This window comes from Thalassophryne amazonica, chromosome 14, assembly GCF_902500255.1.
Source record: "Thalassophryne amazonica chromosome 14, fThaAma1.1, whole genome shotgun sequence".
NCBI classification, from domain to species: Eukaryota; Metazoa; Chordata; class Actinopteri; order Batrachoidiformes; family Batrachoididae; genus Thalassophryne; species Thalassophryne amazonica.
In genome coordinates, this window is record NC_047116.1 from 58,178,706 (window position 1) to 58,205,207 (window position 26,502).

The 26,502-nt window shown below is 40.7% G+C and overlaps 1 protein-coding gene across 1 annotated transcript in view; it reads left to right on the forward strand.

Annotated features, from left to right (window-relative positions):
- epb41l5 (erythrocyte membrane protein band 4.1 like 5) overlaps nt 1-26,502 on the forward strand; it is a 119,666-nt gene that overhangs the window by 55,608 nt on the left and 37,556 nt on the right. The window contains 5 exon segments of the mRNA XM_034186242.1: nt 5,878-6,047; nt 7,331-7,437; nt 7,728-7,746; nt 15,424-15,469; nt 16,465-16,589. Of these exon segments, the coding sequence (XP_034042133.1) occupies nt 5,878-6,047; nt 7,331-7,437; nt 7,728-7,746; nt 15,424-15,469; nt 16,465-16,589 (467 nt within the window).

Sequence of the window (26,502 nt, forward strand, 5' to 3'; positions counted from 1 at the left end):
GGGGTGTTTTCAACAGCCAGCTCTGAGAGAAAATGATTAATCTACTATGAAATAATTATTTTTATATATGCAGCGTCCACCGGAACAAAGCACGGCCTCCAGCTGGGAACACATCGGGTGGGATTGTCACAACGACGTGCGTGTAAAGCTGCGCTGACACTTGCATGACTTGAATGCGCGCACATCATCGTGATGATCCCACCCGCTGTGTTCCCACCTGGACACCGTGCTTTGTTCCACCGCCTGCTGTCTGCAGTCTGCCATCCTTACAGGACCCATACACCTCCAGGGCCCTGAGGAGAGCAAGGAAGATTGTGGCTGATCCCTCTCACCCAGGTCGCAAACCTTTTGTCACTGTTCCCTCTGGCAGGCGGCTGAGGTCCATCAGGACCAAAACCTCGAGAGACAAAAAGTTTTGTTCCATCCACAGATAGAGTAATAAATAATTCCCAGAGAACCCCATTTACCCTACTTTGCGCAATTGGGGGTGGTGGGAGTACCCCCACTTGCACAAAGTACAGTTTGGCCACCCCTGCACTCTGAAAGGTACTGTACACCGGTTTAACTTTATAATGGTTACATTATTTATTTCACAGTGAATATAGTCTTGGCTATTTGACTCTTTCACTTCTTACACAAGTGTTTTTTTTTCCTTCTTCTTGTTTATGCACCAACACCACCAGATCCAATTCCTTGTTTGTGAAAATGTACTTGGCAGTAAAAATTGATTCTGATTGAAATTTGACTCACCAACTGTTCATGAGGTTTAGATCTCTGGTATATGATCTCAGGCAATATTTACCTTTGCCATGTGCATTGCCTGTGAGTGTTATCAGTAAATGCCAGAATTATTTTTCATTAATTTGTATTTATCTTTTCACAAGATGTCATGCATCTTGAATGTGCAAAAAATATGAAATGATGCAGTTTGTGTCACTTGGGTTTTGTCAAATCATTGTTGAGATGGTGACAAGTTCACTGTAACTGTACCTCCTCCAACAAATATTTGGTAGGTGTATATGAATCTGTCTGTCTGAGTCGTGTCGCCGGAAATTTATGTAAATCAGTTGGAGGATTTCAGTGAACCTTCACACAGTATGAGAAGATGTGCATTACAGGAAAATTACTTTTCAAGGGGAAATAATTGTTTTTTGCAATGCATCACATCTGGTACATTTATGAAGGTTGACTAGTTTGGTAATTTAGGTGTCTAATCACAGACGCTTTCATACTTAACAACCACCGATAAACAAGCATGGTGGGAGGGGGTCTGCTATGGCTGCTGTGCAGATTTCTTGGTGTTGATGGTTTTAGTTGGGAGCTATAGTTACAATTGAAAGTGACACAATATTGTAGACACTTGGTATCACCGATACCACTGGTATTTATGTGTGTGTGTGTGTGTGTGTGTGTGTGTGTGTGTGTGTGTGTGTGTGTGTGTGTGTGTGTGTGTGTGTGTGTGTGTGTGTGTGTGTGTGTGTGTGTGTGTGTGTGTGTGTGTGTGTGTGTGTGTGTGTGTGTGTGTGTGTGTGTGTGTGTGTGTGTGTGTGTGTAGACAGATTAAAGTAGACTGCCCCCTCTGGTATTCGTGGTATGCACTGTTCTCTCCTACACATACACACAGCACTCACCTCCTGCTTCTTTCCTCAGCAGGAATGTTTGTCTCCTTCCTATTAGCCACAGAAATGAATCCACTGCATACAAACACTGCACCCAGAAAGTATTCACAGTGGACTTTTGTCCACATTTTATGCAGAAAAACCTTTATTCCAAAATGGATGAAATTCATTTCTTCCTCAAAATTCTACACCCAATACCTTGTAATGACAGTGATTTTTTCAAATTTATTAAACACAAAACTAAGAAATCACTTATACAGTAGTGTTCAGAATAATAGTAGTGCTATGTGACTAAAAAGATTAATCCAAGTTTTGAGTATATTTCTTATTGTTACATGGGAAACAAGGTACCAGTATATTCAGTAGATTCTCACAAATCCAACAAGACCAAGCATTCATGATATGCACAGTCTTAAGGCTATGAAATTGGGCTATTAGTAAAAAAAAAAAAAAAGTAGAAAAGGGGGTGTTCACAATAATAGTGTGACATTCAGTCAGTGAGTTTCAGTTGTGTGGAACAAACAGGTGTGAATCAGGTGTCCACTATTTAAGGATGAAGCCAGCACCTGTTGAACATGCTTTTCTCTTTGAAAGCCTGAGGGAAATGGGACGTTCAAGACATTGTTCAGAAGAACAGCGTAGTTTGATTAAAAAGTTGATTGGAGAGGGGAAAACTTATACGCAGGTGCAAAAAATTATAGGCTGTTCATCTACAATGATCTCCAATGTTTTAAAATGGACAAAGAAAAAAAGACGCGTGGAAGAAAACGGAAAACAACCATCAAAATGGATAGAAGAATAACCAGAATGGCAAAGGCTCACCCATTGATCAGCTCCAGGATGATCAAAGACAGTCTGGAGTTACCTGTAAATGCTGTGACAGTTAGAAGACGCCTGTGTGAAGCTAATTTATTTGCAAGAATCCCCCGCAAAGTCCCTCTGTTAAATAAAAGACATGTGCAGAAGAGGTTACAATTTGCCAAAAAACACATCAACTGGCCTAAAGAGAAATGGAGGAATATTTTGTGGACTGATGAGAGTAAAATTGTTGTTTTTGGGTCCAAGGGCCGCAGACAGTTTGTGAGACGAATTCAAGCCACAGTTCACAGTGAAGACAGTGAAGCATGGTGGTGCAAGCATCATGATATGGGCATGTTTCTCCTACTATGGTGTTGGGCCTATATATTGCATACCAGGTATCATGGATCAGTTTGGATATGTCAAAAATACTTAGAGGTCATGTTGCCTTATGCTGAAGAGGACATGCCCTTGAAATGGGTGTTTCAACAAGACAGTGACCCCAAGCACACTAGTAAACCAGCAAAATCTTGGTTCCAAACCAACAAAATTAATGCCTCGCAGATGTGAAGAAATAATGAAAAACTGTGGTTATACAACTAAATACTAGTTTAGTGATTCACAGGATTGCTAAAAAAAGCAGTGAACATAATAGTTTTGAGTTTGTAGCATCAACAGCAGATGCTACTATTATTGTGAACACCCTCTTTTCTAGTTTTTTTTACTAATAGCCCAATTTCATAGCCTTAAAGAGTGTGTATATCATGAATGCTTGGTCTTGTTGGATTTGTGAGAATCTACTGAATCTACTGGTACCTTGTTTCCCATGTAACAATAAGAAATATACTCAAAACCTGGATTAATTTTTTTAGTCATAGCACTACTATTATACTGAACACTACCGTATATAAGTATTCACAGCCTTTGCCATGAAGCTCAAAATTGAGCTCAGGTGAAACCTGTTTCCATTCCTCATTCTTGAGTTGTTTCTACAGCTTTGGAGCCCCCCCTATGGTGAACTCAGTTGATTGGACATGATTTGGAAAGACACACACCTGTCTACATATAAGCTCCCACAGTTGAAAGTGCATGACAGAGCACGAACCAAGCATGAAGTCAAAGGAATTGTCAACCTCTGAGACAGGATTGTCTTGAGGCACAAATCTGGGGAAAGACACAGAAACATTTCTGCTGCTTTGAAGGTCCCAATGAGCACAGTGGCCTCCATCATCTGTAAATGGAAGAAAGTCAGATCCACCATGACTCTTCCTAGAGCTGGCCGCCCATCTGCTGAGCAATCGGGGGAGAAGGGCCCTCGTCAGGGAGGTGAGCAAGAACCCGATGGTCACTCTGTCAGAGCTTCAGCATTCCTCTGTGGAGAGAGGAGAACCATCCAGAAGGACAACCATCTCTACAGCAATCCACGAATCAGGCCTGTATGGTAGAGTGATGGAAGCCACTCCCTCATAAAAGGCACATGGCAGCATGCCTGGAGTTTGCCAAAAGGCACCTGAAGGACTCTGACCATGAGAAACAAAATTCACTTGTCTGATGAGACAGAGATTCAACTATTTAGTGTGAAAACCAGGCATCATGTTTGGCAGAAACCAGGCACCATCCCTACAGTGAAGCATATTGGGAGGCAGCATCATGCTATGGGTTAGGGTTATGAACCGCATATTTTTTCCAGTAATCATACATTAAGTGAAGCTAACGGGTAAAGCTACCGACAGCTTCTAAAATTGCTAACACTATTAGCTTACAACATTAAATACGACGAGAGTTTCACCCAGTGACTCTACTGCAACAGAGACATCTCATTCATGAGGATCATTATGCTCTACAAGCACAGTACTCTAGCTTGGGGTATTTTATGACAAACACCTGGAATAATATGGCTTATTGTGCGGTGAAACCAAGACTGAAGGATTAATGTTACGTGCCACTGTATGTCCACACAGCAGCCAATGAGACGTCGTTACAGATTGTGCCATGAACTGCACGCCATGCTGAAACTAAAAAACTAATTGATAAAACGTTCTGTTGCGTGAGATGATTTAATGTTCATCAGAAAATAGGTCTGGTTCATTTATACACAAAAGCTAACACTCCGATAAGTCTTTTGTTTCAAAATCTGCCTCTGAAGAATTTACTTCAAATTGTCTCCATGCAAACTCTAGCCTGCAAAACCTGCATTTTATCATTATTCTGGACACAGGCTTTCTGAAGTTTTGGAGTGAAAAAATCAGAAACATAATGGCAGATTTCAGAATTGTGAAGGAGGGGACAGCCTGTCTGATGGCGGCGTGAAGAACACGTTTAGATGGCAGTGGTTAGAGGAAAAAGACAAGAATGGCATTTTTTTTCTTCTTACTATGTCAGGAAAACACACCAAGGACTAAGATATTTTTGATTATCACTTGCATTGTGTATAAGACAACAAATGTTGGCCTTAATGCACTTTTTATAATATGTGTTAAGTCAGGGTCTAGCCAGATAAGCAATGATTTTCCTAGAGCCCTCACTTCTATTTTTACATGAAATGAAAAAGTGAATTAGCAATATTTGTATTTTAAAAGAAATTTGCAAAAGAAAAAGATAAACGCAGACAGGAACTGGGATTGTCCAAGAGAAAACAACTGAAAAAAAAACATCTGTACATAAGGTGGCCAAGAATTTGAAAAGAGACTTTCAATTGCGCCAAAACTCCTGCCAAAACTAGGAAACCTGAGAAGTGAGTGAAGTTTTAATAAATTGATGCATTAATGTCATAAATAATTCTGTTGTTCCATTTGAATTGATACTGAGAATGATTATTTTTTTAGTTCTTTGAATTGTCATTTCCTTTGCTGTGTATTTTTCTGAGCCACAATGTATGTTATGTTTACATGAAAAGACTGGGGTGGAAAAATTGACCTGACCTGACTCCAAAAAAAAAAAAAAAAAAAAAATATATATATATATATATATATATATACTTCTAAGATCTCAAATTTTTCTGTGGGAGAACCCCCTGACTCCCTGCCTGGGGCTTCGGGTCTTTGGCCCTTGCCAAGGATTTTCATTCCGCCCCCCTCCCCCCCATGGCTCACTTTCATCACTGGTGAGTGTGCGACTGTTTCTGTGTATGCACGCTGCACGCTGGCCTGTCCAGGATGTAGCTTGTTTTACCGTCATTGTGTGCTGGGATAGTCTCTAGGTACCCAGGACCCTTCACTGGAATAAGCAGATTTAGAAAATGACTGACTGAATGTTTGCTTGGTTATTGGTTTCATATGGTCATTTGCTTCTGACTAAATAAGTCCAGAATTGTACAAAAATGTTGATGGTTGCATCTGGCATTCTGACACCATGTCTATTATAAAACCACACACACTAATGGGGATTACAATATGTTGTACTTTGATATTATCCTGTTCTCTGGACCATCCCACTTCTTCCCCATGTTAATCCTTCTCAGGGTAAAGAGCAGGAGCACACCTTTGTCTTCAGGATGGAGCATCCCAAGGCCTGTAAACACCTGTGGAAATGTGCTGTTGAGCATCATGCTTTCTTCAGGCTGAGAGGGCCAGTACAGAAGAACTCTACACACTCTAGCTTCATACGCATGGGCTCACGTTTCAGATACAGGTAACAAGTACTCAAAAATACAATTTTATTTACAGTCACTGGTTTGTCCAGTAACTTTTGAGCCATTATAAAAAGTGATTCCATCAAAAAGTGCTCAAATCTTGCTCTATTGTTTATATTTGGATGTCTACTTGACATTGACATGATGATTTTTACCACTTCAGTCTATAATAGGCTCAAGTGGTATTGTCGTCACCCTGGTGGGTGGGTGAACATACATTCAGTGGCATCAATTGGCTTTTTAGTGCGATTGCTCTGGAATGATGTATCAGGTCAAGACCTCTGTGACGTTCAAAAATGAATGGCATTGACCTTAAGATCAAGGTCAGTTCAGGGTTGCACAAAGAAGCAACTTCATCCTTCATTAAATAATCCACAGTTCCTCCTTTGTCCATAGCTGCTGTTACATTCAGAAATTAGCGTCTTATTTTACAGATCAAAGGCTTCGTGTTTGTAGAAGGTTCTGTGTTTTCTCACGAAGTCTGTTTCTTTCAAGCTAGACAAGGAGAGAGTTGGGGGGAAATAAGAGCAGGAGAGAAGGAGGGGGGCCTCACTGATTCTTACATGAAAACAGTTTATAGTTTTCATGGAACAGTTTGCAAACTGTTCATCAATGATCACATGATCGTTTGTGTGAACGGTGGGCTTTAGCGCTAAACGCAACTTAAAGCGGCTCACAATCAGTCTTCAGAGCACAGCCTCACTTTGTGAAACAGGAACATGTGAAATACTAGGATTCAGAAAGTTTTTCATTCAGGTTGTATCCTTTCAGGAGCAGGTTGGACAATAAAAATCAGTCCAGGTTCAGCTCCTGTTCAAGACGATTATTAAAGGGGTTATATTGTTAAAAAAAAAAGCAATGCCACTCAAATGTAAGAAAAACAGAAACTGTCAAGATAACAGAAAAGTGCCCAGCACAGCTCTCTGCCGCACCGGATTAAAGCTGCGGTGTGTAAATTTACATTTACACCCTGTCTCACTGTCTTAAATCAGCTGACACAGCTTTGCCTTACTGGATTAAAGCTACTGTGTGTGAGTTTTGAAGGTGGGAGCAAATGCTATGTCCGTCAAATATTAATATGTTTTATTTATTATTTAGTCTTTTGTTATTTATGACCTACAGTATACTTAACATAAAATTACATGAAAGATAACTGCTCATAGAGTTCTTTAGTTACTTAAATCTGTTGTAAATCTGCTTTGTTGGTGATTGATTATAGCAGTTGAGGGTAAGTGGGATAGTTAGTTTCTTGCATATGTGACTAATTCTTCTGTGTGACCAGCGGAAAGACAGAATACCAGACGACGAAAGCCAACAAAGCTCGGAGATCCGCATCCTTTGAGAGAAGGCCCAGTCGACGTTATTCCAGAAGAACCATGCAGAACAGAGGTGATGAGACACTAATTTTCACAATAAATAGGAATGCAATATGAAATACAGAGGAACAAAAATGGTTAAACTTAAACTTGATAAGTAATCACACTCAGAGGTATAATGTGTGAAGTATAGTAACTCTGTTACATGTGAAAAACACATACCTGAGATAATGGGAGTTTAAGCTTATTTGAGAGCCTCATACGAGCATCTGTATTTGAAAGCTGGCCATTGTAAACACAAATACAGGTGTTTTGTATTTCTGTCTCAGCACTTACTGTCTGTTCTTGTTTCTGTTTTTATAGGAACACTGAATCCACAAGAGTGAGTACATTGCTTTTGTACACAAGTGTATCCATACTTTTGGTTTCTCTGTCTGTGTTGTAACAGAGACATGCCATTATATAATGTAGTGCAGTGTCACACTGTACCTGTCTTAAGTGCTGTCTGAATTGACATCTGCATACTTAATGTCATTATGGTACATTTGCACATTCTGTCCAGTTTGATATGTAAATGCTGTGTTGAACTCATGTTTGATGTTTGCATCTAGTGAAATATATATACATTTGATAAAATACATATTGAACATGTCACCATTTATCTCAGTGAATATATTTCTAATGCCACATTCACACTGGAGCCACGCGAGTGACGGCGGCGGCGACAGGTTGCCATGTAATCCCTATGGAAGGATGGGTTATGGTGTCACAAAAGTCCAAGCCACGCAATGCGACATGATGGACGCGAACGAAGCGATTTTGAGCAATTGGCGCATTTGTGGCGCAATATAGCGTCACATTGGCCTCCTCCCCAAGTTGAAAAATCTGAACTTTTTCATCTTGTTGCGTCGCGATGACCAATCGGGGACTGGATATGTAGTGACGTGGAGATGTCTGGAGTTTATATTTGATGTGGACATGCCCTGTCTCTGGCAGCCAGCCTGTGAGCAGGACTTGTGTCCCTTTTGTCCTTTATTTCACAATTATGACAGAGTGTGAGGGGAGAGCGAGCAACAGCGGCAGCAGCCAGTTTTTTTGTTTTTGTTTTTGTTTTTTTTAATGTGTGCACACGAACAAATTATTTTATTTATTAACTACACAGATGTATAATAAAACAAATGGTGACAGAGGAATGGTCTATTTGAAGAGTTTCAGTCAGGTTTTAGAATTCATCATAGTACAGAAACAGCATTAGTGAAGGTTACAAATGATCTTCTTATGGCCTCAGACAGTGGACTCATCTCTGTGCTTGTTCTGTTAGACCTCAGTGCTGCTTTTGATACTGTTGACCATAAAATTTTATTACAGAGATTAGAGCATGCCATAGGTATTAAAGGCACTGCGCTGCGGTGGTTTGAATCATATTTATCTAATAGATTACAATTTGTTCATGTAAATGGGGAATCTTCTTCACAGACTAAGGTTAATTATGGAGTTCCACAAGGTTCTGTGCTAGGACCAATTTTATTCACTTTATACATGCTTCCCTTAGGCAGTATTATTAGACGGCATTGCTTAAATTTTCATTGTTACGCAGATGATACCCAGCTTTATCTATCCATGAAGCCAGAGGACACACACCAATGAGCTAAACTGCAGGATTGTCTTACAGACATAAGAACATGGATGACCTGTAATTTCCTGCTTTTAAACTCAGATAAAACTGAAGTTATTGTACTTGGCCCCACAAATCTTAGAAACATGGTGTCTAACCAGATCCTTACTCTGGATGGCATTACCCTGACCTCTAGTAATACTGTGAGAAATCTAGGAGTCATTTTTGATCAGGATATGTCATTCAAAGCGCATATTAAACAAATATGTAAGACTGCTTTTTTGCATTTACGCAATATCCCTAAAATTAGAAAGGTCTTGTCTGAGAGTGATGCTGAAAAACTAATTCATGCATTTATTTCCTCTAGGCTGGACTATTGTAATTCATTATCAGGTTGTCCTAAAAGTTCCCTGAAAAGCCTTCAGTTAATTCAAAATGCTGCAGCTAGAGTACTGACGGGGACTAGAAGGAGAGAGCATATCTCACCCATATTGGCCTCTCTTCATTGGCTTCCTGTTAATTCTAGAATAGAATTTAAAATTCTTTTTCTTACTTATAAGGTTTTGAATAATCAGGTCCTTACTTATCTTAGGGACCTCATAGTACCATATCACCCCAATAGAGCGCTTCGCTCTCAGACTGCAGGCTTACTTGTAGTTCCTAGGGTTTGTAAGAGTAGAATGGGAGGCAGAGCCTTCAGCTTTCAGGCTCCTCTCCTGTGGAACCAGCTCCCAATTCGGATCAGGGAGACAGACACCCTCTCTACTTTTAAGATTAGGCTTAAAACTTTCCTTTTTGCTAAAGCTTATAGTTAGGGCTGGATCAGGTGACCCTGAACCATCCCTTAGTTATGCTGCTATAGACTTAGACTGCTGGGGGGTTCCCATAATGCACTGAGTGTTTCTTTCTCTTTTTGCTCTGTATGCACCACTCTGCATTTAATCATTAGTGATTGATCTCTGCTCCCCTCCACAGCATGTCTTTTTCCTGGTTCTCTCCCTCAGCCCCATCCAGTCCCAGCAGAAGACTGCCCCTCCCTGAGCCTGGTTCTGCTGGAGGTTTCCTCCTGTTAAAAGGGAGTTTTTCCTTCCCACTGTCGCCAAGTGCTTGCTCACAGGGGGTCGTTTTGACCTTTGGGGTTTTTATGTAATTATTGTATGGCCTTGCCTAACAATATAAAGCGCCTTTGGGCAACTGTTTGTTGTGATTTGGCGCTATATAAATAAAATTGAATTGAATTGAATTGACTGGTTTCTAACAGTTATGACAGAGTTGGGGGGGAGAGCAAGCAGCAGCAGCGGCAACAGCCAGTTTTTTTTTTTTTTGTTTTTCACGTGCGCGCACGAACGAATCGTCCGTGAAGATAATGTTATTAGCTACACAGATGTATAATAAAAGAAATGGTGACTGGTTTATAACACAGTTATGACTGAGTTTGAGGGGAGAGCGAGCAGCAGCTGCAGCAGCCAGGTTTTGTTTTTTGTTTTTTTTTTTTTGTTTTTTTTTTAATTGTTCACATGTGCGTATGCCAACGGGACAGGAGGGCCACAAACTGGTTCCTGGAGAGGCGGAAGTACCGCTGAAAGCGGCTGTCATCCAGACGCTGGTCCTGCAGCAAATAATGAAACTCCCCGAATTGGGACCGTCTCATGAGGATGTTGTGAACCCAGGGACGGCACCACTGGCAACATTTGTCTGCTTTCCACAACAAATAGAGCACAGCAACTCGCTCTATGTGATCAAGGTCTGCCATGTTGACTTGACGGCGAGCAGAATGGAAGCTCCTCCTATTTGATGACGCATTGGGGCGAATTTTCGCAGCGATAGCAGAACGACACACCGGGCGATGGTGGCGCGTCCATTGCCAGGCGAGGGATGCGAATTTGTGGCATCGCGTGTCGTCCGGTGTGAACGCAGCATTAAGGTGCTATTGACATGAAATTTTCACCAGATGTCACAAACAACCTAAGTAACCCAGTCCCAACTAATGGTCTATAAAAAGGTGACTCATTACCAAGGTGTCCCACAAGAAACATCTCATGATGGGTAAAAGCAAAGAGCTCTCTCAAGATCTTCACAACCTTATTGTTGCAAAACATACTGATGGGATTGGTTACAGAAGGACTTCTAAAATTCTGAATGTTCCAGTGAGCACTGTTGGGGCCATAATCCTGAAGTGGAAAGAACATCATTTCACCATAAACCAGCCATGACCAGGTATTCCTTGCAAGATTTCTGATGGAGTAGTGAAAATAAATATCAGAAGAGTTGTCCAAGAGCCAAGGACCACTTGTGGAGCACTTCAGAAAGACCTGGAATTAGCAAGTACAACTGTTTCAAAGAAAATAAGTAATGCACGGAACTGTCATGGCCTGTGTACAGTGGTCCCTCGTTTATCGCGGGAGTTACGTTCTAAAAATAACCCGCGATAACCGAAATCCGCGAAGTAGTCAGCTCTGTTTTTTGCAATTATTATAGACGTTTAAGGCTGTAAAAACCCCTCACTACACACTTTATACACTTTTTTCAAACAAGCATTAACATTTTCTCAGTTTTCTCTCCTGTGTAAACACTCTTTATTCTTCTGTGCGAGAAGATTATAAACAGACACACGCAGAACTCTCCCTTCGCTCACTGCCTCCTGGGGTACGGATGCGGGACCCACAAAGAATCCAAGTCCTCTCTCGGTGGCCACGGAGCTCTGCGGCTACGGTCAACATCCGGATCAAAGTGAGCGTAGTCTCTGGACCTGTTGCCAGATTTGGCGCAGCTCCGCACAGCAGACAGGAGGGCGGTGTGAGTGGCCCGCTGCTGCATTTACCGACCCCGCAGAAAGCGCATCGGAGGCAGTGAGAGCAATCGCGGTGATGCCGACCGGTGCCACGACCGGCCCGCCTGATAAGGACGCAGAACACAATGCACTGTTAGGAAAAAAAAAAGCATGCAAAATTGCACTAAAAAAATCCGCAAAACTGCGAGGCCGCGAAAGATGAACCACTTTATAGCGAGGGACCACTGTACACGCTCACCATGCAAGATAGCGAGGGACCACTGTACACGCTCACCATGCAAGACTCTACTGCTGAAGAAAAAGGATGATGAAGCTTGTTTGAAGTTTGCTGCACAACATTTAAACAAGCCTGTGAAATACTGGGAGAATACAGTCTGGTCAGATGAGTCCAAAATTGAACTCTTTAAATGCCATAATACACACCATAAATGACACTGCACAGCACCCCACAAACACCATACCAAGCAGTGAAGTTTGGAGGTGGGAACATCATGGGTGGTTTTTCAGCATGGCAAATTTCATATACAACCCCTGGCAAAAATTATGGAATCACCGGCCTCGGAGGATGTTCATTCAGTTGTTTAATTTTGTAGAAAAAAACCAGATCACAGACATGACACAAAACTAAAGTCATTTCAAATGGCAACTTTCTGACACTATAAGAAATCAAGAAAAAAAGATTGTGGCAGTCAGTAACGGTTACTTTTTTAGACCAAGCAGAGGAAAAAAAATATGGAATCACCCTGTAAATTTTCATCCCCCAAAACTAACACCTGCATCATATCAGAACTGCTTGTTAGTCTGCATCTAAAAAGGAGTGTACACACCTTGGAGAGCTGTTGCACCAAGTGGACTGACATGAATCATGGCTCCAACACGAGAGATGTCAATTGAAACAAAGGAGAGGATTATCAAACTCTTAAAAGAGAGTAAATCATCATGCAATGTTGCAAAAGATGTTGGTTGTTCACAGTCAGCTGTGTCTAAAATCTGGACCAAATACAAACAACATGGGAAGGTTGTTAAAGGCAAACACACTGGTAGACCAAGGAAGACATCAAAGCGTCAAGACAGAAAACTTAAAGCAGTATGTCTCAAAAATCGAAAAATGTACAACAAAACAAATGAGGAACGAATGGGAGGAAACTGGAGTCAACGTCTGTGACCGAACTGTAAGAAACCGCCTAAAGGAAATGGGATTTACATACAGAAAAGCTAAACGAAAGGCATTATTAACACCTAAACAGAAAAAAACAAGGTTACAATGGGCTAAGGAAAAGCAATTGTGGACTGTGGATGACTGGATGAAAGTCATATTCAGTGATGAATCTCGAATCTGCATTGGGCAAGGTGATGATGCTGGAACTTTTGTTTGGTGCCTTTCCAATGAGATTTATAAAGATGACTGCCTGAAGAGAACATGTAAATTTCCACAGTCATTGATGATATGGGGCTGCATGTCAGGTAAAGGCACTGGAGAGATGGCTGTCATTACATCATCAATAAATGCACAAGTTTATGTTGATATTTTGGACAATTGAAAGGATGTTTGGGGATGATGAAATCATTTTTCAAGATGATAATGCATCTTGCCATAGAGCAAAAACTGCAAAAACATTCCTTGCAAAAAGACACATAGGGTCAATGTCATGGCATAGGGTCAATGTCAATGAGCAGATCTGATTTGATGCAGGTGTTAATTTGGGGGATGAAAATTTACAGGGTGATTCCATAATTCTTTCCTCAGAATTGAGTGATTCCATATTTTTTTTCCTCTGCTTGGTCTAAAAAAAGTAACCGTTACTGACTGCCACAATCTTTTTTTCTTGATTTCTTATAGTGTTTCTTAAAGCCAAAAAGTTGCCATTTGAAATGACTTTAGTTTTGTGTCATGTCTGTGATCTGCTTTTTTTTTCTACAAAATTAAACAACTGAATGAACATCCTCCGAGGCCGGTGATTCCATAATTTTTGCCAGGGGTTGTAATTGAAGGAAGGCTCATTAGAGCACTGTACCAAGATTCTTAATTAAAAATCTGCTGTCATCTGTCAGGATGATGAAGATTAAACTAGGATGTACATTTCAGCAAGACAATGATCCCAAATGCACAGCCAAAGAAACTATTGGTTTCAGAGAATAAAAATGAAGCTCCTAGAATGGCCCAGCCAATCACCTGACTTGAAGCCAGTAGAAAATCTATGGAAAGAACTAAAGATCAGAGTTTGCAGAAGAGCACCACAGAACCTTCAAGACTTGAAGACTTTGTGTGGAAGAATGGGTTAAAATCACACCTGAGTGATGCATTCAGCTAATTTCTACATACAGGAGACATCTTGAAGTTCTCATTACCAACAAAGGCTTTTGGACAACATGTTAATGAAATTTCAGTCAGCAGGTTCAATACTTTTTTCTGTTGTCATTCCATTTTATTACACAACTTAATTTCTCTACTTATTTATTTTGGTTTCTTTGTATGTGTGGATTACTTGGGGTGTTACAGACATCTGGTGAAAATTTCATGTCAGTGGCACCTTTAGAAATGTTCTTCTTCCTCTTCTTGTGTATGAGTGATGTAAAGCTCATCCAACAATGCTGGCCATGTGTTGAAGCCATCTCTCCATGTTGTTATCTATGGTTGTAAGGTCATGATGGGTGGGAGGAAGGCAAAGGATCTTTCATTCACCCAGTAGGTGAGCAGCGCTTGGGCCCCTGCGCTCACATGAAGCTTATGGTTTCATCCCCCATCGATGCATATTTGCTGGTGGAACCTGAGGGTGCAGTAGTGTTGGGGGCTGCCATTAGCTGGGCAGTGTGATGGTTTTGGGTCCACTCTTCGTTCCAGGCCTCTATGATTTCATAGTTACGGCTATGGAGAGTTGCTGATTGGCGGTAGAAGGGGCGATGCCAAGGCTTTGAGGATTTGGGACTAGGCTGTGTAAAGGATGTTTAGAAATGTATTTACTGAGAAAAGTGGTGACATGTTGAATGCTTGTTTTACCCGCTGTGTGTGTGTGTGTGTGTATGTTTGTACGTAGTTTGTGATGGAGCTGTAGTGTGCAACAGCGGGTACTTGACTCATAACTCAAACTTAGCTGTTTCAGTTTCAGCATGACTCGTAACTGATTTATCCTTTTGTTGGGATCTTTGTCAGGTAAAGAAGATAAGGTCATTTTAGTGTATTATTTGGGACATAAATGTGTGCACTCCAGTATTTTTTTTTTTCTTAATCAAATATGATGGAACAACCTTTTGCAGAGGCTGTTATTTATTTACAATAATTCCAGGAGTGCAGCATAGACATAACAATCCTGCTGATTAATGTTTTAAACTATAAATTAGGAGTAAAATGGGTGAAGTGTTTCTATCTTCAGTACACCCAACATTGCTCAGTTGCTAAAGCCTTCTGAAGGTTACTTGTAAAGAATGTCTGCATTTTTAATCTGTCTTTTACCCCCCCCCCCCCCCCCCCCCAAAAAAAAGCAATGCTTTGCTTTTGGTGTGTGACTATCATTGTGTGTTTGTTGTGTATGATGCCAAAGTCTGACATTTTCCGTATTTCAGTAAGTCCAAGCCCATGTGAGCCACTGAAAATTCCTTGTAGGGAATCTGTTGTTCGTTCTTATAATGTAATCTCAATTGCTTTCCTTACACAGGGTTCTTTCTTCAGGCAATGGAGTCAGCTCTAGCAAAGACACTAAGGTGAGGAGGAAAATGTTGGCTTGTTTATAATTTTCTAACATTTTCAAGGAAATAACCACAGGTCTGCAAATGATCAAGACTGATTTTGTACATGACAGAAAACCAAAGTGTCATTAGCATGAACTAAAAGTAAACTACTAGTTTAAAGTGTAAAACCAGCTATTGTAGAATGTTTGGCTTATTTGTGGACCAGAAAATGTTACATTTAGAAAGTAAGGCGGTATAGATGGACCACAGGCGTAGTCTCTGGACCTGACCTGTAATGGTCAGTCTGTCTAGAAACAGACTGACCATTACAATTTACTTGACCAAACCTATAATCCACCTCAAACATGACACAAATATAAACATGATATATCCAGTCTATGCTTTAGATGCAGTATAGAAGAAGGCTCATTCCTGCACTGCACATGGTTATGCACAAAACTTAATAAATTTTGACGTGATTTTTTTCTGACACCATGACTAAACGTTTAGGACTGCATTTCGCATTAGATCCTCAAATCTGTCTGTTAGGAGAACTTACACACATAGATGCACAATTAAGAAGGAACCAAAAGAACTTTCTTGCATTGTCCTTGTGCATTGCCAGGAAGTGTATAGCCTCCTTGTGGAAGTCTGGCTCCCACCTCTCCATATCACGATGGATTTTGGAAATGAACAGTTGTATTCCATTAGAAAAGATCACATACGCACTCATAAATGATTTTAAGACCTTTGAAGAGATTTGGCTGCCCTATCTGGAGTATATAGACACCCTGCCAACTTCTATAGTGAACAGCATCTAGACGGGGGATTACAATGAGGCTTTGGTCATACATATATGTCGAAAGGCCAATCATTTCCTTCCCAGACTAAGCAAGTAAGAAACAGATTTCAGCCTTGCATTTATTTTGGTTAATTTACCGTTTTCTTCTATTCATTCCTGTTCTCGTGATCCCAAACTCTCATCTTTATTGTTGTCTGACTTGCTCCCTTTATTTGTCATATTTCAGTTTGCTCCCAGCAGAGGTGCCTGGTCAGGCATACCTTTGGTCAGTCCGGTCGCTGCTGCTGCTGCTGCCTGTGGAGCTGTGGAAATTGAGACTCTGCCCAGGAGTCCTGGTGGAGACAAAAGGAGGTGGGTGTATCAGTAGATTTAGTTTCTGTCTTGGCTCACCTGTCAGTCATGCTATTTTCTCTCTTGTCAAGGCTTTTCTGGGATATTCTGCATCTCTTCCATAGATGCACTTTTTTTATGTATTTCAGAAAATAGATGGATTGATGAAGGTTTGTCTGTACAATGTGTTCCCTAGCTGTGGCAGTCTGTGGAGAAGCCATGTATGTGATGCAACACCACCAACTATTATACCTAACATGAAAAAAAATAAATAAATAAAATGGCTGTGATTTTGTAGTGTGTGTGTGTGTGTGTGTGTGTGTGCATGCCCAGCAAGCGTTCTGTGTGTCTCTCTGTGACTGTGCTCTCATGACCACCATTGCCTCTCTCTGGCCATAATGCCCTGACAAATTATTGTCCACCTGTGTTCCACCTACTTTTCTTTCTTTTGTTTCTGTGTACTTTTACGAACGTCCCATAATTTGAAGCAAAGGTCAGAAAGCTCTCAAATCTTCAGAGTGCATTTTTAAGCTTTGAATTGATACATTGCGATTGAACCAAGCTACGATACCTAGTTATTAATTAATAAAATTAGATATCAAGATAGTGCAAGGTAATTCACTGTTAGCAGAAATCTTTGCTTGAAGCTGGGAGTTTTGAAGTATTCCGATGGATCATTAGCTTAACAGAGTAATAACAGCACAGTGAAGGGCAGCATGAACAGCTTACAGCAGGTACAGTATTTGCTGATGATTATTAGGTGTGTGTGTGTGTGTGTGTGTGTGTGTGTGTGTGTGTGTGTGTGTGTGTGTGTGTGTGTGTGTGTGTGTGTGTGTGTGTGTGTGGAATTGAAACACTTAAATGCTTATTATTAATGGTTATAGTTCAAGTGCTTCTAAAATAATCTACACATAAATACAAAAAACATGACACTTGAAATGCACCAAAAGCCAAGAAATCCAGGGAGGCATACCACTGGGACCCCCTGTGTTTATCGTGGCCCCCACCTACTTATTTCAAATTGCCACCCTTATATAATTTGTGGAACACCCAGCTATACATATTTATTAATATAAAGTGCAGTTTATTATTATTACATTTTCACTGCCATCTGCTGCTTGCTTACTGAATGTGTAGAAAACGGGACTAGGTAACAAAGGGTCAGGACAGGGAGATGGATGATATCCAGGTGTGTTTTTTTTTTTTTTTTTTTTTTTGCCAAGTGGCTTATGGTGGTTTACCCACTGACTGTGTCCTGTTGTAACCAGGAAAGGAGGTAGAGTGAAGTGTGCATCTGTGAATGCATGTTCCTTCAGTTCTTGACTTTCTGTTTTAGATTTTCATATTGATACTGGTTCCACGTTTTGCCAGTTTGAAATGCTTTTCAATCAATCAATCAATCAGTTTTTTTTATATAGCGCCAAATCACAACAAACAGTTGCCCCAAGGCGCTTTATATTGTAAGGCAAGGCCATACAATAATTATGTAAAACCCCAACGGTCAAAACGACCCCCTGTGAGCAAGCACTTGGCTACAGTGGGAAGGAAAAACTCCCTTTTAACAGGAAGAAACCTCCAGCAGAACCAGGCTCAGGGAGGGGCAGTCTTCTGCTGGGACTGGTTGGGGCTGAGGGAGAGAACCAGGAAAAAGACATGCTGTGGAGGGGAGCAGAGATTGATCACTAATGATTAAATGCAGAGTGGTGCATACAGAGCAAAATTAGAAAGAAACAGTGCATCATGGGAACCCCCCAGCAGTCTACGTCTATAGCAGCATAACTAAGGGATGGTTCAGGGTCACCTGATCCAGCCCTAACTATAAGCTTTAGCAAAAAGGAAAGTTTTAAGCCTAATCTTAAAAGTAGAGAGGGTGTCTGTCTCCCTGATCTGAATTGGGAGCTGGTTCCACAGGAGAGGAGCCTGAAAGCTGAAGGCTCTGCCTCCCATTCTACTCTTACAAACCCTAGGAACTACAAGTAAGCCTGCAGTCTGAGAGCGAAGCGCTCTATTGGGGTGATATGGTACTACGAGGTCCCTAAGATAAGATGGGACCTGATTATTCAAAACCTTATAAGTAAGAAGAATTTTAAATTCTATTCTAGAATTAACAGGAAGCCAATGAAGAGAGGCCAATATGGGTGAGATATGCTCTCTCCTTCTAGTCCCCGTCAGTACTCTAGCTGCAGCATTTTGAATTAACTGAAGGCTTTTTAGGGAACTTTTAGGACAACCTGATAATAATGAATTACAATAGTCCAGCCTAGAGGAAATAAATGCATGAATTAGTTTTTCAGCATCACTCTGAGACAAGACCTTTCTGATTTTAGAAATATTGCGTAAATGCAAAAAAGCAGTCCTACATATTTATTTAATATGCGCTTTGAATGACATATCCTGATCAAAAATGACTCCAAGATTTCTCACAGTATTACTAGAGGTCAGGGTAATGCCATCCACAGTAAGGATCTGGTTAGACACCATGTTTCTAAGATTTGTGGGGCCAAGTACAATAACTTCAGTTTTATCTGAGTTTAAAAGCAGGAAATTAGAGGTCATCCATGTCTTTATGTCTGTAAGACAATCCTGCAGTTTAGCTAATTGGTGTGTGTCCTCTGGCTTCATGGATAGATAAAGCTGGGTATCATCTGCGTAACAATGAAAATTTAATCAATACCGTCTAATAATACTGCCTAAGGGAAGCATGTATAAAGTGAATAAAATTGGTCCTAGCACAGAACCTTGAGGAACTCCATAATTAACTTTAGTCTGTGAAGAAGATTCCCCATTTACATGAACAAATTGTAATCTATTAGACAAATATGATTCAAACCACCGCAGCGCAGTGCCTTTAATACCTATGGCATGCTCTAATCTCTGTAATAAAATTTTATGGTCAACAGTATCAAAAGCAGCACTGAGGTCTAACAGAACAAGCACAGAGATGAGTCCACTGTCCGAGGCCATAAGAAGATCATTTGTAACCTTCACTAATGCTGTTTCTGTACTATGATGAATTCTAAAACCTGACTGAAACTCTTCAAATAGACCATTCCTCTGCAGATGATCAGTTAGCTGTTTTACAACTACCCTTTCAAGAATTTTTGAGAGAAAAGGAAGGTTGGAGATTGGCCTATAATTAGCTAAGATAGCTGGGTCAAGTGATGGCTTTTTAAGTAATGGTTTAATTACTGCCACCTTAAAAGCCTGTGGTTCATAGCCAACTAACAAAGATAGATTGATCATATTTAAGATCGAAGCATTAAATAATGGTAGGGCTTCCTTGAGCAGCCTGGTAGGAATGGGGTCTAATAAACATGTTGATGGTTTGGATGAAGTAACTAATGAAAATAACTCAGACAGAACAATCGGAGAGAAAGAGTCTAACCAAATACCGGCATCACTGAAAGCAGCCAAAGATAACGATACGTCTTTGGGATGGTTATGAGTAATTTTTTCTCTAATAGTTAAAATTTTGTTAGCAAAGAAAGTCATGAAGTCATTACTAGTTAAAGTTAATGGAATACTCAGCTCAATAGAGCTCTGACTCTTTGTCAGCCTGGCTACAGTGCTGAAAAGAAACCTGGGGTTGTTCTTATTTTCTTCAATTAGTGATGAGTAGAAAGATGTCCTAGCTTTACGGAGGGCTTTTTTATAGAGCAACAGACTCTTTTTCCAGGCTAAGTGAAGATCTTCTAAATTAGTGAGACGCCATTTCCTCTCCAACTTACGGGTTATCTGCTTTAAGCTACGAGTTTGTGAGTTATGCCACGGAGTCAGGCACTTCTGATTTAAAGCTCTCTTTTTTTAGAGGAGCTACAGCATCCAAAGTTGTCTTCAATGAGGATGTAAAACTATTGACGAGATACTCTATCTCACTTACAGAGTTTAGGTAGCTACTCTGCAGTGTGTTGGTATATGGCATTAGAGAACATAAAGAAGGAATCATATCCTTAAACCTAGTTACAGCGCTTTCTGAAAGACTTCTAGTGTAATGAAACTTATTCCCCACTGCTGGGTAGTCCATCAGAGTAAATGTAAATGTTATTAAGAAATGATCAGACAGAAGGGAGTTTTCAGGGAATACTGTTAAGTCTTCTATTTCCATACCATAAGTCAGAACAAGATCTAAGATATGATTAAAGTGGTGGGTGGACTCATTTACTTTTTGAGCAAAGCCAATAGAGTCTAATAATAGATTAAATGCAGTGTTGAGGCTGTCATTCTCAGCATCTGTGTGGATATTAAAATCGCCCACTATAATTATCTTATCTGAGCTAAGCACTAAGTCAGACAAAAGGTCTGAAAATTCACAGAGAAACTCACAGTAACGACCAGGTGGACGATAGATAATAACAAATAAAACTGGTTTTTGGGACTTCCAATTTGGATGGACAAGACTAAGAGTCAAGCTTTCAAATGAATTAAAGCTCTGTCTGGGTTTTTGATTAATTAATAAGCTGGAATGGAAGATTGCTGCTAATCCTCCGCCTCGGCCCGTGCTACGAGCATTCTGACAGTTAGTGTGACTCGGGGGTGTTGACTCATTTAAACTAACATATTCATCCTGCTGTAACCAGGTTTCTGTAAGGCAGAATAAATCAATATGTTGATCAATTATTATATCATTTACCAACAGGGACTTAGAAGAGAGAGACCTAATGTTTAATAGACCACATTTAACTGTTTTAGTCTGTGGTGCAGTTGAAGGTGCTATATTATTTTTTCTTTTTGAATTTTTATGCTTAAATAGATTTTTGCTGGTTATTGGTAGTCTGGGAGCAGGCACCGTCTCTACGGGGATGGGGTAATGAGGGGATGGCAGGGGGAGAGAAGCTGCAGAGAGGTGTGTAAGACTACAACTCTGCTTCCTGGTCCCAACCCTGGATAGTCACGGTTTGGAGGATTTAAGAAAATTGGCCAGATTTCTAGAAATGAGAGCTGCTCCATCCAAAGTGGGATGGATGCCGTCTCTCCTAACAAGACCAGGTTTTCCCCAGAAGCTTTGCCAATTATCTATGAAGCCCACCTCATTTTTTGGACACCACTCAGACAGCCAGCAATTCAAGGAGAACATGCGGCTAAACATGTCACTCCCGGTCCGATTGGGGAGGGGCCCAGAGAAAACTACAGAGTCTGACATTGTTTTTGCAAAGTTACACACCGATTTAATGTTAATTTTAGTGACCTCCGATTGGCGTAACCGGGTGTCATTACTGCCGACGTGAATTACAATCTTACCAAATTTACGCTTAGCCTTAGCCAGCAGTTTCAAATTTCCTTCAGTGTCGCCTGCTCTGGCCCCCGGAAGACAATTGACTATGGTTGCTGGTGTCGCTAACTTCACATTTATCAAAACAGAGTCGCCAATAACCAGAGTTTGATCCTCGGCGGGTGTGTCGTCGAGTGGGGAAAAACGGTTAGAGATGTGAACAGGTTGGCGGTGTACACGGGGCTTCTGTTTAGGGCTACGCTTCCTGCTCACAGTCACCCAGTCGGCCTGCTTTCCCGGCTGCTGGGGATCTGCCAGGGGGTAACTAACAGCGGCTAAGCTACCTTGGTCCGCACCGACTACAGGGGCCTGGCTAGCTGTAGAATTTTCCATGGTGCGGAGCCGAGTCTCCAATTCGCCCAGCCTGGCCTCCAAAGCTACGAATAAGCTACACTTATTACAAGTACCGTTACTGCTAAAGGAGGCCGAGGAATAACTAAACATTTCACACCCAGAGCAGAAAAGTGCGGGAGAGACAGGAGAAGCTGCCATGCTAAATCGGCTAAGAGCTAGTAGCTACGCTAAGCTAGCGGATTCCTAAAAACGCGCAAAGTGAATAATGTGTAAATAATTTAGAGGTTATTCAGCAGAAGGAGTGCTTTAGTTAAGGCACGTAAAGATTACACTGGGAAACAAATCGTAATCTAGATAACTAGATCAATCTAACTGCGCAGATTAAACAGCTAACAGATACAGAAAAACACCGCTGTGCTCCGGAACAGGAAGTGATACAATACCGCAGTGAGAGCCAACCACCAGTAGAGGCAAGCAAGAGTGACAATCAAATCTCAGCCTTTTCTTTCTTGTATTGTTATTTTTCTTATAGCTGATTTTTTGCTCTGTTATGTTTTATTGTCCATCAGTCCTCTGTGGATTACAAGGCTCCAGAGGAAGGTTCAAGCTTCAATTTCCTTAAATATCACAAAAAAAAAAAATGTTGCCTCAAGCAGTGTGTTGTCAGTTTATGTCCATGTGAGTTTGTAAAATTCTGTTTTTACAAAGAACTTAAAATAATAATCATTCTGCTACAGCAGATGTGATTCAAACATTCTGTCGTTGTACTTGAAAACTTGCACAATTGCAATGATTTATTGAGGGATCAGCGGTGTGGTTTTCTGTATTATGCATTTTTCTGGAGTTTATAAAAATCATGTTTTCCTGTGTGTTCCAGTATTAACATGTACTGAGGAAAAATGCTTTATGTCTGGAGACAGGCGAGGGAGGTAAGAATGAGTTGTGCAAAGCTCTTGCTTGACCCAATCAGTGTTTGTGCGCTGGGTGATCTTTATCTTTATGGCTGTTGCTTCGGCACAGGGTTCTCTTGGGGTGTGGTTCTCCCTTCTGATTTGATGTCTGTCTGCTTACTGATCAGCATGACATGCTAAGCTAATCAGTGCCATCAACGATGTAGTGATTCTGGATGCCATGTGCAGAACATGTAGCTGCTGCTATGAGTCACAGGTTTACATTTTGGATCTTTCCTGTTGCAGTGCTTGTCTTTTAGACTGTAGTCATCCTTTATTGTAGTTAAAAAAAAAAAACTCTTCTTTTAAAGTGGAAAATTTTCATCATGGTGTTACAGAGTTTGTGCAGAGGTTATTTTTCTGATTTACTTTACACTGACATCATTCTGCTGTCGTTCATGAGAGAAAAGATAAAATCTTTTCCTGACTTTTAGAGAATAAGAATGTAGCCGGTATTTTTCCCTTTTAGATTTACAGCTATGGCTTTTTACAAAACTAATTTACATACAAAGCCAGATCACAGTGACTATTTCTCACACAAGGGGCTCCATCTTTCATCAGGCACAAAGTGGCATGCGGTGCAGCTATGGCCATGTTCATCTAAAAGTGTGCTGATAGGCGCAAAGCTGACATATTTTAGTTGTCTGCTACAAGAAAGAGTTTGTGAAATTTGTCCACTTAAAAGCAGCTCTAAAGTCTTAACGTGTTGACTTTGTTTCGTTTTTAGTGCTGCTTGCATAAGCAGGTTCACCACACATGTACACTTCTGAGCACAGCGATGTACTATAAAGCATAGTCAAAAGATGAAAATCAGACCACAATAATAGTAAAATGAAAGCAACAAGTGGGACACACACCCCTTTAATAATTGTGCCATATTTTAATGCCCTTTGCTCAGTATCAGTTTTTCCCAATCCTTGTCCTTGGGACCCCAAGTACGTTGCAGTTTCCATTTTTTCCTTCTCCTAAATTGACATAATGAGATAATCTGGTCTGTTCTATTGTTCAGCCAGCTGTTGATTTGCTGAATACACCTGAACCGGGCCTGGCTTGGAACTTGCCGCGGGACAGTAGAGGTAGCTTGGACACTAAGTCCCCCCATGTATGGAATCCTGGGAAGGAACTGATTGGGGTTTCATCTCTGTAGACATCCAGGCGGACCTGTGGTCCATCTTTATCACTAAAGGGTGACTATTTTTCTGTTGTGGATGTACCCATGGACCTTGTCCAGTCATTGGGAGGTTCAACAATGATTCACCTTTGTGTTGGATCTTGTTTAGAAAAAAGCATCACATGGTTGTAGTGTCACACCTGACACTTAAAACGCATGTAATGTGCCTCATCTCTGTCTCATTAAGTTAATGCTCATTTGACAGACCCATTTCTATGGTATCCAAGGAAAAGTGTATTTTAACTTTTCCCACAAAGGCTAATAATGTCTTACAGACATCTTTTTGTTTTATCTGATGAGTGTATGAAGTTCAGTTTTCTGCAGTCGATGTATTTGTGGGTGGATAATATCCAGATGTGTGCCAGGTCTGTATCAGATTAAATGTACTTCAAAGTAATGAACTAATTGTCTTTGATAATGACACTGGCTTTGTGCCTCTGTAGACTGTTTTTGCTTCTCAGTCTTTAAGCCTTGCATTCCCTTTTTAATTCACTGTCTCCTTAGTTATCCTTCTTACCACCAACTCTTGCATTGTGCATGTCCTCTGTCTTCTCATTCACTTGTCCCTCCAGTCTTCTCACGGTACATTGTATTTATCCCCCTCCCATTGTGCTTTTCCTCTTCCTTCACCTTGTTTCTCCACAGGTGTCCTCTTCCCTCCATGCTTCCCTGCTCATGTCTCATCAAAGTTCAGTGCAAGGAGTTGGACAGACCACAGCAATTCAGCTGAAAACCGTGTCACCTTGCATATCGACATTTATAAGACAGTACACTAATAATAGCATACCTGTGAAAAGCATCTGGTCTTTGTCGCACTGACAGAACCACATGGACAAGACACAGTCTGTGGATGTAGACTCTTGAACTGATGCATTATTCCATGTAAAGCATTGAAGGTATCTCACATTGAGTCAAGTATGGACCAACAGTCCTGAAGCTTTCTGTGACATGTTCCACATGCCTTTTTTTTCTCCTCAACATCCTTTGAAGCAATCTCACTGTCTTCATCTTAATTTCTTTCTTCACGCTTTCCTTGTGTGGACAGTATGGAACTTCTTATCGTCTCTTCCTTCATAAGTCCCCTTTTCCTTGATTTCACAGGAAATAGACCCAGGATGTAGCTGTCAACAAGGTCAAACTCAAACAATTCAAAGGCACTGTGCAATAAACATGGTGTAAAGGTTGAGGTATTCAAGGATAACGTGTTTCAGTTTTGGACAGAATTGATCAAATGTCAAGGGCACATAGATCTCACACACACACACACACGCACACACACAAAAAAAAACATAAATCGCTGTCAAACAAAAAACAAACTAGAATATTATGAAAACCTGTTTTTTGTTTTTTTTTCCGCAGATATTTCAGAAAGTGAAAACTTTATATATTCTAAACTCATTATATAACACTAAAGTGTTCCAAGCATTTTGCTCTTTTAATTTTGATATTTACAGCCTACAGCTAAAAAAAAAAAATCATTTCAAGTTTAACTTGCTGCTTATGCAGTATAAATATGAACCTCTTCTCTGTTCAATACACACAATTGCAATCATGGGGAAGCCGGCTGTTGTCCAGAAGGCATTCATTGACACGCTCTACAAGAAGGTAAGCCCCAGAAGGTCATTGCTGAAAGGGCTGGCTGTTCAAGAGTGCTGGCTCAAAGTATTTTTATTGAAAGTTGAGTGGAAGGGATAAGTGTGGTTGGAAAAGATGCACAAGCAACAGGAATGATCATAGCCTTGAGAAAATTGTCAAGCAAGGCCTATGCAAGAAATTATGAGAGCTTCACAAGGAATGAACTGAGGCTGGAGTCAGTGCATCAAGAGCCAAGATACACACATGACCAGGAAATGGGCTACAAGTGTTGCATTCCTAGTGTCAAGCCGCTCTTGAACCAGAGACTATGTGTGGCTGCACATCACACACTGTACGACCAAAACTGTTAGATCAAATTTTTTTATCTCCATGTGTGTGGTCTCTCAGGTTTTGAAACCTACAGATAATTTTATAATCTTGCCGTGTGAACCAGGCTTAAGCTCGAGGCCAGTATCAAAGAAAGTTGGGCTTCTGTAACACCTCGGCAGTCCCGCAGGCTGATTGTCTCTATGCTGTGCGGCATTGATGCAGTCATTTGTGCAAAAGGAACCACAACCAAGAGTATATGAAAGAACATACTTTCAGAAGTTTGGCATTTTTTGTATAATGCATCTTTTTTATTATCTTCAGAAATATTGTAATATTTTTCAGCTA